Raw genomic sequence first — 14,828 nt, forward strand, 5'->3', positions numbered from 1 at the left:
ATTGGTTGTTGTCACTAATGGTTTTGATATAGCAGCTCGTCTACGAATATTTTCTTTATGGAGTTCTCAGTGGATGGTGTTGATAAATACGGGGTCCCAAAGTTGGCTATTGAGCTCTGCAGTCACTTTAGTCACCGTAGTTTTGTGTTGTTTTGACACAATTCATGTTAGCGCACAACAATCTCTGTCATTTAGTTTTGATTTGCATCCACTATCACATTTACGTGATGATGTCTTTCCACATTTTGTCTGGGCTGTCATGACTGTTGAAGCAGCTGATCTTGAAACATACAATAAGTTGGCTATCTTGGTTACTGATGCTCCTGCTAATCGGGCCCCCACAACCTGCTCTCTTTGGAACTCTGTTAGGTCTTTCATTGCACATTGACCTTGGCCTCTGAATGCAAATAAGAAGTGTTCACTACTTGTAAACAACCTCCACTGATGCATAGTCTGTTCTGAACATGCACAGTACAGTGTGACTCATGCCTTACCTGCGTTGCTGACCATCAGACACAACCATCCCATTACTACCTCTGTTCTCCCTATCCTCTACACAATCACATTTGCAACACTCAAGTAACGTTTGAAAATCAGTATTAGCCACTGAAACACCAAGTTTTACATTTACATCCTAAATTAAATGTAGAATCAAGTGTGTTGGTTCTTAATTGCAACAACAAACAGGCACTCAGGATATTTGCTGGTTACAGTGCCATATATCACAAAAGGGAAACAATGGTTTGAGTAAACCATAAGTATTTTTTCGCATAGAATCTGAATATGCAATAAAAATGTGGGGGAGGGGCGGAGTTCCCATTTGAAAATACAACATAGACCTGCCGATGCAAGACGGGTGGTTAGGAGATATCCAGTTGTAGCACAAACAGATGCTCCCTTTCATCCAGAACATTCTTTTTTTTTACACTGCAACATTTTCGATATATTTGGTTATCTCAAGTTAAAACAAGCATCCTATATATGGTACGATATAGGAACTGGAGACCTTTGATGATTTGTTTTCTTACCTTTCGAATGTTTCCAGCTAAATCTAGATAATATTGTTCACCCTTTTTCAGAGGCTCTTGTGGTAAGGAATCCAGATTTGGTTGTGGAAATGCTTTAGGATCTGGAAAGTAATGACATCCGTAAGGTGACCACTGCTTGCCTGTTGGCCTTTCAAAGTGCACCTTATGGTTGTTTTTGTGCTGGGAAAAAAACAAAAGTTTGTTACTGTTGATACAAGTAACAATTTATCCTTTAAAACACAAGTTGACTAAATTATGATTAGATATAAGAAGGAATGAAGGAAAGGTTTAGGAGTGGAATTAAAATTCAGGGTGAAAGGAAATCAATGACAAGCTTCACTGATGACATTGGTATCTTCAATTAATATGAAGAACAATTACAGGAACTGTTGACTCAAATCAACAGTCTAATGAGCCCAGAATATGGATTGAGAGTAAATCAACAAAAGATGAGGATAATGACAAGGGGCAGAAATGGGATTAGTGATAGCTTAACATAAAAATTGAGGACCACATAGTAGATAAAGTGAAGGACATCTGCTATCTTGGAAAAAAATAACACAAGGGAGATGAAGCTAATAAGAGATAAAAAGCAAACTAACACAGCCAAAGAGAGCAAAAGGAGCCTGCTAGTATCAGAGAAAGGCATTAATTTGAGAGAAAAAGGTTCAGAGAATATGTGTCAGGAGCTTAACATGATTCAGAAGGTAATATGGTCTCTGTGAAAACCAGAAAAGAAGGAATCCGAATGTTTGAGGTAAGGTTTACAGAAGTGTGCTACATATTCAGTGGATGGATAAGATAAGAAATTAGGTTATTTACGGAATCAGTGAGGAAAGGAAGAAGGGGCAGGAGGTTTGACATGTGTTAAGACATCCAGGGGTGGGAACAACTTCCATGGTACTTGAGGGAGCTGGAGAGGTCGAAAATTGTAGAGGAAGACAGAGACTGGAATATATTAAACAAAATAATTGAAGGTGTTGGGTGTAAGTCCTACTTTTAGATGAAGATAGAAGCATAGGAGAGGAAATCATGGTAACTCACATATACCCAGTTAGATAATTGATAAACCAAGACAAAGCAAAAAATAAATAAAAGCACAGTGGCTTATATTTAATAAAAGTGAATATATTACTCATGCTACTAGTGAAACATACTCAAAATCTGCAACAATGTAACACAATTTTCTTCCATGTTAAACAAGCTGCTAGTTTTAATTAAGAATTTATCTAAAGATGGGAATGATAGTCCAGAATAAGCAATTTCAGTTTAAACTGAAAATATGTTTTGTGAACTACGTGCAAACTTTGTTATTGGGCAAATAATCACAGATTTTTGTGGTTGCATATTCAATCATTTTGTCAGCCACTGACAGTCTTAATGATGAGACAAAATGTATTTTTTTCTTCTAATGTAGCAGCAGTGGATATTATTCTTCTTCACAATTTGTGATGGACTATTTATGACAAATTTCATTAGCAAATATCTATCTAGCTAAGTGCTATACAATTGTGGATGAATATCAAAAGTTATTCCCACTGTTTACTTTCATGCAATAGTTGCTTTCTTTTTAAATGATTAGTTACCGCAGAAAACTGTGACGTAGAACATTAACAAGTGGAATATCTATTAAGAATATGTTTTCCAAAACTACCAGTAATCCAAAGGACAAATATTATTGATGAATGAAAATTACATCCATAAAAAATTGCAACTGTTGGTAAATGTAAATAAACAGTTTGTAGCTTGTTGCACTATTCACCAACAATCAGTAACTGCTGTGGTGTTCACAAGATCCAGTATGGATAATAAATAAAAAGGCTGTTACATTTTTTATTATCTAACACCTGCAACATTGGATAAGTAATCATATAAATAGTACTCTCAGTCTAAAAAAAACCCCCGGAACCCAAAATGTCATCCTTCTCGTAAGAATGAACATAGATTACAATTTTGTTGAAAAGCAATAAATCAACTTGCTTTTTACATCCTACTTGCACATTTAAATACCAATTATCAATTTGATGCAATAATAAGCATGAAATAACAGATATTAACGAACCTTCTTCTTATCTTTGTGACGGGTGCTGCTGTCTTTACTACTTGTCCCACTCTCGTTCTTTTCCCGTTTCTTCTCATTCTTTATTTCCTTCTCATGGACAGTCTTTGTGTACTTTGACTTCGCCCTTAATACTGGGCAGTTGTCCAGAATAGAGAGAATTTCATTTAGATCTTTCCGTAAAGCAATATCTCTTGCTGTCTCATTTTGCTGAAACAAATTTGCTAATAAGACTTAATACAAATATGTGAATGACAAGGAAAAATCTTTTGCATTATAATATGATCCATGGATAAAAATGATTAAAATTTCTTTTATTGACATTATACCTTATTTTTAAGACTTTTGTCACAACCAGCCTCCAACAATATTCTTGTAAGTTTTCTGCGACCCATAGCTGCAGCAATGTGCAATGCAGTGTCACCATTCTGCAAATAGCATGTCAAAATTCATATGATTTCTGAACAGCTCAATATGGGTGATGGTGTTAACATAATAATTGCTTTAAAATTTCAAAGAAAATTTTAATTAAGGAATGCAAATATGTTTTGTTGTTGTCTACATAATAGTTAACAATAGTTTTGAAGATAAATGTGACTAGTTTCAATATGTATGTTAATATATGCTAGTGAGCAACTGAAGTGCAGTAACTTCTAGTTGTATTTTGCACTTGTTTTACTGTGCTTGTTGGCACTGACTTATTGGACATACACCTCACGAGAAATTAAAAGGAATGGGAGCCATGGTGATTCGTTAACATTCAGTATCCGCTCAGATTCACAGTAGTTGATAGCAACAAAGCTCAAGGTACACACATAGCCCCCTCTCAATAACAATCAAGATGTGCACTATATGACTGACACCAGGAGTCCTCTGAACCAAATGTGCACCAACAAATAATACATGCATCGAATTACTCTGGCTTCATGTGGTAACACTGTTCCCAGTGTCACTGCAAAGAAACAGGAGCACATTTTCTGCCTGTAGGTCTGGTCGACGTCAGAACCAACATCTTGCTGCATCAATAACCTCCCCATTCTCCAGGGACTGTTCCCCACAGAGAAGATCCTTTGTTGGGCCAAACACATGGAAACTGGGACAAGTGCAGGAGTCTCAGCTGTGTGTGTCTGTCCAGCACATAGGAGATCGGACAGGTTTGCGCAACCTTGTTGTGATGACAAACGCCTCACCCAACAACTCCCAGTGCTTTTGTTCATTGCCACGTCTGCATAGACATTCTGCAAGCACATATGAATGTTTGTGATGCTCTGGTTTTCTGCCAAAAGAAACTCAAAGGCAGCTTTCTGTTGGAACACACCTCTGTTACAGATGCCATTTTGAAGGCTAAGTATAGTGCCGCCACCTATTGGAACTTGATGAAACTATAGGGGCTGAAGCAGGAATATTCCACAATATCCCACAGCAAATTCAGTATTTTTTCAACTGAAAAAAAGTGTTACATTACTTATTGAGTGCCCCTCGTATCTTTCTTGCAAAGGTATAACTACTGGACTCTATCTTGCACTTAAGGGGAATTTCTTCATCTTATATGTTTAAAAGTGTGCTTCTATAAACAACTGCTGTAACTCTAGTGATGTTTTGACTATGGAATGGTGGTGTCGTTCTGCTGATGCCAAGTTCTGTTGTCTGTGAAGTGTGATTAGCATAGGTAATTACTTGGAATGGCAGCTTCTGTATGCCACCAGAAAAGATTCAGCTTGTTCTGGGTGCTCAGATGTCATTGCCCTTCTTGAATCGGAAAATAAACTACTGCCCTGCAGCCCACATACATATTGTTATATGGTCTCTAAGTTGACATGTTGACCTGCTGAATGCTTAACTTTGGAGATGGTCTGTCTCTGTGTTTAGTGTGGGCATTCAATTATGCATCAATGACCTTCCTTGTGGAGGCAGATATTTTTGAAATGTATAACTAGTAATGAGATATGTGGCCAATGACTGCCTTTGCTAAATGATTAAATTTCTGTCAGAGTTACCCTGTTAATAATACATACTGACAATTATTAATACTCTTATATTTTAGAAGCTCAGCTAATTAATGGATAAGATACAATTCAGTTTCTTGTGCAAGCCAGGTTGTCGTTAGCAAGTATGCACTGTTTCAGACTTCATAAAGTTAAACAAAATGTGGATGAAGATGTTAATAAAGTATGTCTGTAGCTTACTTTGTTTTAGATGAGTAGCCATTTCATGCTTTGTATCCATTTGCAGCCTGTGAAATATGTTTATGCCAAAATTACGAAATTTGGAGACATATGTGGAAAATGAAGGTAGGATAGAGTGAGAAAGGATAGACAATTTGAGACAGAGCACAAGCTCATTTGGAGGAGGACAAGGGAAAGAATTGGCTTGGTATTTCTGTATGCACATTGTCACACTCATGATATTTTTAAGTGCAAAGCAAGCAGAATTTAATTTTTTTGGCAACTGGTCATTGTGCCACAATTACCCATAAAAAGTTTTTATGTAATTAAAGTAGGACACCAAATACAGCAATGCTAGCAATAGGAACAGCCATAATAGCTGCAACTTACCTTGTTTTGATCTGAAACATGGCACTGGGCACTAATAAGAATTCTTGTTACTCCAGCATGTCCATACCTGGCACTTGTGTGAAGTGGTGTATCACCATACTGTGGAAACAGAACAGCGTGCAGACATGTATTTGAAATTAAAAAAAAGAAATGCTTAATGTTACATGAAATGGTTATATACATTGGCAAAAATGTAATAAATATAAACAAAAGGGGACTTTTTACTATGAAGTTTTTGACTGTTTCCAAGTGCGTGAAGGTGCAGAGTGAATCATCAATAGTTATTTAACTGTCTGAAACTAATTTTGGATTAATGTGATTGCTATGCCATAATCATAAAAGAGAAGATTCTGTACTACCTGGCAAGGAACAATACCTGCACAGCAAGTGATACAAAATGACAAAATGATCCAAATATGTAATTGGGAAATGACCATCAAACTGGATTTCAGTCAAATAAAGATACTCATACAATTGACTTGGACGTATCAACAGGCAACAGAGATGAACACACATACAGGGTGATCAGAAACAGACTGAAGAGTTTGTAAGAGTGTCGCAGAATAGGTTGGGCTGTGAAATAATTTTTAAGAAAAAAATTTGATATGTTGCACTGCTTCTGAGTCAACTGACATTGAAGTTAGCCAATCAGGCCATTGCACACACAAATTCAAATGGCACACCAGAGGCAGTGTCATAGAATGTGTTCTTAATTTGATTTCCAAAAACAAAACAAGAGGCCAATATAAAAATTGGACATGGGATTGCAGTAAGGATCGAACCCAAGCCAAAGGCTGAGCAATCTCATGTGTTATTCACTGTAAGAACAATGGACACTAATTGTATCTGGCTGGCCACTTGAATTTCTGCATGCAGTGACCTGATTGGGTAACTTCAATGCTCATTTATTCAGAAATGGCACACTGTATTGAATTTTTTCTTGAGAAACATTTCTCAGCACAACCTACCCTGCAACACACTTACAAGCTTTTCAGATTGTACCTGATCACCCTCTATATTATCCAAACAAAACTGTAAACTTTTAAAGGCAATGGTTCCTTCAATAGTAAAAAAGAGGTAATGGTTGAAGGAAGCAAGACTAATCAGAAAAAAAAGAAGTCACTCATGTCTCATTAAGGGGAAATCAATGACAAGTTGTAAGCAACAGATAAATTTTAAAACCTGAAACACTGTAACTGATATATAGAATAGGTAAAAAGCTGTAGATGGGATATTTGGAGCCTGAGGTGTTATAGGTGGTCAAGAGGATAGCTGCCAAGTAATAGGTGGTGAAGAACTCTTTTGTAACAGAAGCAAGAATTACATGAAAATAGAAAGCAACATAGGAAAATTAAGTGGCTAATAGTAGAGAAGAAGCAGCCAAGGAAGAAAAAGAACAGGAATTCACAAAATGTAAACAAAAAGAAATAATGTACAAAAAGGTATGCAGTGACTGGGTACAGAAGTGAACAGCAGGTAGCCAATAACATGAGTAATTACTGATAATTTGAGATCATGTGTGTGGTGGAAATCAGATACATGCTTAAGACTGAGCTTTCATGTTTGAAGTTGCATATTGGCTAGTATATGCCAAGGGCTGTCATGCACATGGCCTTCCTTCTGGTGGAGCACACATTAACTTACAAGAGAGGGTCATACTGATTTTTATGGCTGCTTGTGCAAGATGGACTAGGCGCATTTGGAATGTTTGTGTAGAGGGCAGCAGTACCAGTGATAGGTTGCCACGTGAGGCATAAGAGGGAGGTAGAAACACGTATCAGATGGTCCAGAAAATAGGAAGTGTTTTTGTTGTGGATTGGCAGGAGACCAACCCACTAAATTGAGAGGAAGCCGAAAGGCATGCGTTTAAGCTCACGCAGGCTGGCGTGAGGTCTGGAACAGGACAAGGAATTCAGACTTCAGAAAAAAGGTGGTATTTGGTGGAATACTTAACTTTAATCCATCAATGTTGAACGTAGCTCTTGTCTGTACATTCTTCACAATATCAACAGCAACTGATAATGGCGCCTTGCTAGGTCGTAGCAAATGACGTAGCTGAAGGCTATGCGAACTATCGTCTCGGCAAATGAGAGCGTATTTTGTCAGTGAACCATCGCTAGCAAAGTCGGTTGCACAACTGGGGTGACTGCTAGGAAGTCTCTCTAGATGTGCCGTGTGGCGGCGCTCGGTCTGCAATCACTGATAGTGGCGACACGCGGGTCCGACGTATACTAATGGACCGCGGCCGATTTAAAGGCTACCACCTAGCAAGTGTGGTGTCTGGCGGTGACACCACAGTTTTAAACATAGGAATGTGAATGTAATGGTTGCAAGTGCTTCACCAATCACAAGAATGACTCATTAAGTTTGATACTTCAATGCCAACAATTACTTGATAATCAAGGTAATATAAAACAGTAAATTTTGTAACACAGTACACTGAATAATGAAAAAAGCTCTGAACGATGAAGACTAAATTTAGATGATTCTGCAAACAATATAAAAGAAAGAAAAGAGACACAACAGATATTGTTATCTCAATAAACTCAAATAAATTTGAACTGTTGTGCCACAGACATTATGTTGTGTTGCAGACATTATATTACAAGCAATAGCACCTAGTTTAAATGACTGCAGTGAATGAATGAGCCTATGATAACTTTATGTTTAATTATGTTTAATATATCTTTGAAAGGCAAGACGTTTTACATTATTACATTCATGGCAGAAAGCATTACTTACATTATTTTGAAGGTCCGGGTTGCAGCCTGCTAAAAGCAACTCACGGCAACTTTGATTATGCCCATTTTGACAACAGAGGTGGAGAGCAGCAAATCCACCACAGTTTTTTAGATGAAGATTGACTCCACGACATCGAGCCAGTGCTGCTACAGTACGGCTGTAGCCTTTCCAGCTAGCTTCATGTAAAGCTGTGTTGCCATGCTGCAAAAAGCATAAAACATATCACTTTCCGTAGCTCTCTCAACAGGTATGGATACAACGGGAAGGGTGGAGGAGGTCAACAGGCTCATGATCTCCCTCTTCCTCAAAGAAAATTTTAGTGAAAGTGTTTATATTTTTACATATATCTGTTTCCAGATTTCTCATTTAACTTTTGGAGAATAAAGCAGCATGAAAAATAAATCTCAAAATGGCAAATAATTTTGGAGCATTAAAAGCTCTTTTCAACACAGGATACATTTCAGTCACTTGTCTGTGTTGTCTAGCTCATGTAGATGGTCTTGTAGACTGATAAGCTGCAGAAAACATTCCAACCAACTGAAGAAACCCATTCATAGGCTGATCGCACCTGTTTTGAACAATGAACCTAAGATGGTTTCTATGTCCATGGACTGATCCGATGATCTACATGAAGGAAAGACCTTTCACTAACAAGAAAACATAATGTGAAGATTGACTTTTTCCAAACAGAAGGTGAAAACAATTCAAAGAAGCAGTATTACCTATATTTAACAACCATATAGCTACACTCTGCAGACCTGTGTCCTTAGTCATTACACTGAATGAAACACTGGTAATGATGTGAGTGCACATTGATTTTATTTCATTTAAATTAAGACACTGTCTACATTGTGTGAGAATTTGTTACTATTATAGCTATTAAATCAGTTGCATGAGACAATTACTTTTCCAATAATCAGACAAACTTTTCTTTTGTTTTTTTATGATGTATTTCTTGGAAGTAATGCTAAAGTGATCTACTAATATGGGGACCTCCCCATCGCACCCCCCCTCAGATTTAGTTATAAGTTGGGACAGTGGATAGGCCTTGAAAAACTGAACACAGATCAGTCGAGGAAACAAGAAGAAGTTGTGTGGAACTATGAAAAAAAATAAGCAAAATATACAAACTGAGTAGTCCATGCGCAAGATAGGCAACATCAAGGATAATGTGAGCTAAGGAGCACCGTGGTCCCATGGTTAGCGTGAGCAGCTGCGGAACGAGAGGTTCTTGGTTCAAGTCTTCCCTCGAGTGAAAATTTTAATTTTTTATTTTCAGACAATTATTATCTGTCTGTCCGTCCATCCGATGCAAGGTAACTGCACTGTAGAATGGGGATGCTATACCTAAACAAACATCAAAACACACGACATCAGTCGACTACAACGCACAGAAGAGAGAGTATTGCTGCTAATGAGGGTCCCTGGCTGGCTACTTTGGACGAGAGTGCATTAAATACATGAGAAGTATTCCGTGGGCAATATGAATCCAACAAATATACCTCGCGACTTCAATAACAAGGTTCCCATTGGAGAGGCATGTCCTTTCTTCTAATCGCACTGTTTTGCGGTGCAGTCACAAAACACAGACACTAAACTTATTACAGTGAACAGAGACGTTAATGAATGAACGGACAGATCATAACTTTGCAAAAATAAAGAAAGTAAACTTTTCACTCGAGGGAAGATTTGAACCAAGGACCTCTCGTTCCGCAGCTGCTCACACTAACCACGGGACCACGGCACTCCTTAGCTCACATTATCCTTGATGTTGCCTATCTTGCGCATGGACTACTCAGTTTGTATATTTTGCTTATTTTTTTCATAGTTCCACACAACTTCTTCCTGTTTCCTCGATTGATCTGTGTTCAGTTTTTCAAGGCCTATCCACTGTGCCAACTTATAACTAAATCTGAGGGGGGTGTGATGGGGAGGTTCACTTGTAAGTGCTGATATAAATGAACTGAGAGTGATATCAAGTTCTGTTTTGTGTGTGTGTGTGGGGGGGGGGGGAGGGGGGGGGAGGGGGGAGGGGAATAATCCTCCTCTGAATTCGAACTAGTTACAAGTTTGGAGTGGATCATATAGTGATGCATCTGGTTCCGGAGCAAAAGTTCGAAATATGCCTTGCAAAGGTGGCAGGTGCTTTCTCAATTCTAGTTGCTACTTTTTTTCATCATTAGTCTACTGACTGAATTGATGTGGGCCACCATGAATTCCTCTGGTGCTACCCTCCTAATCTCAGAGTAGCACTTGTACCCTACACCCTCAATTATTTGTTTGATATACCGTATATACTCGACTCTAAGCCGCACTTTTTTTCCAGTTTTTGTAATCCAAAAAACCGCCTGCGGCTTAGAATCGAGTGCAAAGCAAGCGGAAGTTCTGAAAAATGTTGGTGGGTGCCGCCACAACTAACTTATGCCGTCGAATATATGTAGGGCTACACAGGCATGCTTTGTAGGCACAAAGATAAATACTGGCATTAAATCCTCTGCGTCAGTAAATAAATTAAAAAACGAGCTTTTTTTCTCCACCCCGAGTTTCGACACTGCATTTTCATATATTATCCAACGAAGTAAATACAAATTCCGTATTGTTCATCTTCGAATGTAGCAGCATTTCAATGTACTACGAAAATCCGACTGGCAAGACCGTTCGGGATGTTTGTCAAGATGGCCAACTCCACGTTCTGAATTTTTTCCTACCTGTGAGAAGAGATGGTTTCTAATAGGAACTTCTATGAATTGTGAATCACATGCAGTATTCTCTTCACCATAAGAATAATAAGAATATAAACATTTTGCCATGTATTGTTATATGTTTGCTGCTCTCTCATTTAAATCCTGCCTGCCTAATAAACTACGAAACTAGAGTGAGACAACAGCAAACGTGGAAGAATATACATATCATCTCATGTTTATATTCGTATTATTCTTATGCCTAATAGTGATACAGTCAGAAATGAAGCACAGCAATTGACTAGATTTTTAAATCTAAGATGACTCTAATTTCTGTGCAGAATGTAATGTACTAAAGAGGTGTCTGCAAAGATTTTCAAACGGAGAAAAATTTTCGCTAAACCCTCGTTCAGAACATCTTCTATCATACGCAGTGTATTATTTGGTTCTTGTTGATCATTATCAAAGAAAGCAGCAGTGTAAGTAACAACAAATTGCAGTCTCTTGCCATTGTTTCGCTAATGAGATGATTCCTCTCTTTTTTTTTTTTTTTTTTTTAATTGTAAACGGCGGTAGTGCGCACAAAAGCAAGCCATGCCGCGAGCCACAACAGGCCGTAAACATGCACTATCAGAATGCGACAAACAATGCATGACACAGTACAGTAATTCATTTTCAGCTTAGAGTGACGTAAACACCTATAACAAAGAAAACGGCGCTTATCAGATCAAAGAAAAGTAAGCAATCAATGCAAACCAGACGAAGCAAGTGAAAAAGGAAGGGTACCCGTACAAATACGGACGGAGCGCCTGACGCATAGCAATGGCTACCTAGTAAAGCTTAACTGCTAAGGTTACGACTCGAACCAAACTACTGTAGCTGTATCGTCATTCGTTCGACCTAACTTGTGTCTCATATTACAATGGACCAACTTTGTTTCGATTTGGAGATGCGGCCTAAAACTTTTGTCTCCCCTTGAATTTAGAGTCTCAAATTTCAGGTGCGGCTTAGATTCGGGAAAATTTTTTTCCCTTGATTTTGAGTCTCATTTTTCAGGTGCGGCTTAGATTCGAGTGTGGCTTAGATTCGAGTAAATACGGTATACCAATCTGTATCTTCTCCTACAGTTTTAACCCTCTTTAGCTTCCTTTAGTATGATGCAAGTCGATCCCTGATGTCTTAACACATGTACTGTCATCTTATCTCTTTTTGAAGTCAGTGGCAGAGGCCCAAGGTGGATGGTCTCTACAGTGGCAGGAATGAGTTGAAGCAGTGGGTTGTTGTCAAGATAATGACCAACAGTTGCTCATGGAAACATCATTCTTAGCCATAAATTTTATTGGAGAAAAAATTACACTGGTTGTCATGACGTTCTGTACTGGCAATGCTCCCACGGGCGTGTGCTTAAGACAGCGAATGCTGCGGCTCTGATGTAACAGGCGGCCAGCGTCCTTTTAGGATGCCAGCAACTGGGTAGGAAAGTTGACATGAAGCAACCGCGGCACCATGTGTGCCATCTGGACGCAGTTCTGAAGCTCCAAGCTGTACACACTGGAAGGTTTAGAAAACTGCTGTGGTTCTTGTAGAGGAAGATTGCCCTTAGCAATGGCATCCACTCTTGCAAGGTGGCCTACTGACTGGAAGACACTAAGCCAAAAACAGTGGACACAGTACCAGCAGTAGGCCTGTGATTGATGCATTTCAGATCTTTGGTGGCTGCTTGCAGGACAATGTCTCCCCATTGACTGACATAGCCTTCCCCTCATAGATGTTGCTGCCATACTGCATCTGGCTAAAAATTATCGGAACTGATAAAGCTTCAGGGCCTACTTGTTTTGCCAAAGCACCATTTACAATGACGTAAGCAAAACAAGCCTCTAGCTTGGAGGTGTAGCAATAGGCCTGTTGAAACCATTGTCACCCTGTCTCTCTGTTGTATTGACATTATTGAGTTGCTGACCTGTGCCTCAGCCTCCCATGAGGATTCAACCAGTGGCATTGCTGCATCTTACGTAACTGTGTTTTGCCTGCTCCCATGGTCTTTACCATAGCCATGGCATGTTTGCTATTTTACACAGTAGCGTTGAAAAATAGTGGCAGCTCTAAACAGTGCTTTCCATACATTTCTCTCTTCACCGATTCTGCAGAGAACCTCCTCATTCCTTATCTTATCAGTCCACCTAACCTACATTGTTTCTCTGTAGCACCACATCTCAAATGCTTAGATTCTCTTCCTTTCCTTTTGCTACTGTACAATGTTGTGCACTCCAAACATACATTCTCAGAAACTTCTTCCTCGCATAAAGGTCTATGTTTTATACTAGTAGGCTTGTTTTGGCCAAGAATGCTCTTTTTACCTATGCTAGTCTTACTTCATCCCTCGTGGTTTTTTGCTTCCAAGGTAGCAGAATTCCTTAACACCATGTATTCTGGGTTAACCAATTTTGTTGTTAAGTCTGTCACTAATCTCACTTCTGCTAATCATCATCACCTTCACCTTTCTTTGGTTTATCCTCAGTCCGTATTCTGCAATCATTAGACTGTCTGTTCCATTCAATAGGTCATGTAGTACATCCTCACTTTCACTGATGACAACACAGTCATCAAGAACTTTTGTCATTGACATTCTTTCATCCTCAATTTTAATCCCATTCTTGAACCTTTCTTGTCTTTTAGTCATTGCTTCTTTGACATACAGTAAAGTGCAAAAGATACCATCCCTATCTTATATTCTTTCTAACCCAAGCCCTTTGTTTTTGTTTTTCCATTTTCCTGGTTATTGTACAAACAGTATACTAACTGTTTTTACTTATTGCTTACTCCTGTTTTACACAGAATGTCAAACGCCTTGCACCATTTTCATTGTCAAAATGCTTGATCTGTGTCAACAAATCCTATGAAGACATCTTAATTTTCATTAGACCTAGCTTCCATTGCGAATCACAATGTTAGAGCTGTCTGGTGCCTTTACATTTCCAAAAATGAAGCTGATTGTCATCTAACAGATTCCTCAATTTACTTTCTTTTACTTCTGCTTATTTTTGCCATGCACTTGCATCCAAGTTAAACTGGATGTGTGAGGTTTCATGCAATTTTTTCCCTTGCTACTTTGGGAATGTGTGGATAATATTTTTTGTAAAGTCTGATGTTATGTTTGCAGTCTCATAGATCCTACATACCAATTTCTATGGTCATTTGGTTGCCTCTTCACCACAATGATGTCAGAAGTTTCAAAGGAATGTTTGACTTAATTGATTGCAAAGTTCTGTTAAATCCTGACTCTAATATTGGATTACCTATTTCTTCCCTACTGACTCCCATTCCCTCTTCTACCACATCACTGACAAGTTCTCCTCCCCCTACAGGCCTTCAGTCTACTCTTTCAACCTATCTGCTCTCCTACTGCATTTAAGAGTGGAATTCCCATTGTACTCTTAATGTTGACACCCTTGTTTCTGATTTCACCAAAGGTTGTTTTAACTTTTCTATATGTGGAATCAGTCCTTTGAACAATCATTATTTTTTTATTTCTTCCAATTTTTCACGTAGCCATTTTGTGTTGTCTTTGCTGCACTACCTGTTTATTTAATTCCTAACTGACCGATTCCTGTCTTTCCCTGAACAGTTTTTTACTTCTTTTGCTCATGAGTCAGCTGAAGTATTTCCTGTGTTACCCAATGTTTATTCGACATTATTTTTCTTGCTCTTATGTTAGTCTGTCCTACTTCTGTGATGGCCGTTTCTAGTCATTTTCATTTCTCTT

The 14,828-nt window shown here is 38.5% G+C and overlaps 1 protein-coding gene across 1 annotated transcript in view; it reads right to left on the reverse strand.

Moving 5' to 3' along the window:
- Positions 1–14,828, reverse strand: part of LOC126236735 (ankyrin repeat domain-containing protein 6-like) — a 726,845-nt gene that overhangs the window by 47,156 nt on the left and 664,861 nt on the right. The window contains exons 6-10 of the mRNA XM_049946266.1: positions 8,385–8,585; positions 5,643–5,741; positions 3,417–3,515; positions 3,091–3,297; positions 1,029–1,208 (exon numbers count right to left, since the gene is read on the reverse strand). Coding sequence (XP_049802223.1) covers positions 1,029–1,208; positions 3,091–3,297; positions 3,417–3,515; positions 5,643–5,741; positions 8,385–8,585 — 786 coding nt within the window. The remainder of the gene's footprint in view (positions 1–1,028; positions 1,209–3,090; positions 3,298–3,416; positions 3,516–5,642; positions 5,742–8,384; positions 8,586–14,828) is intronic.

This window comes from Schistocerca nitens, chromosome 2 (genome assembly GCF_023898315.1).
Source record: "Schistocerca nitens isolate TAMUIC-IGC-003100 chromosome 2, iqSchNite1.1, whole genome shotgun sequence".
Lineage (NCBI taxonomy): Eukaryota > Metazoa > Arthropoda > Insecta > Orthoptera > Acrididae > Schistocerca > Schistocerca nitens.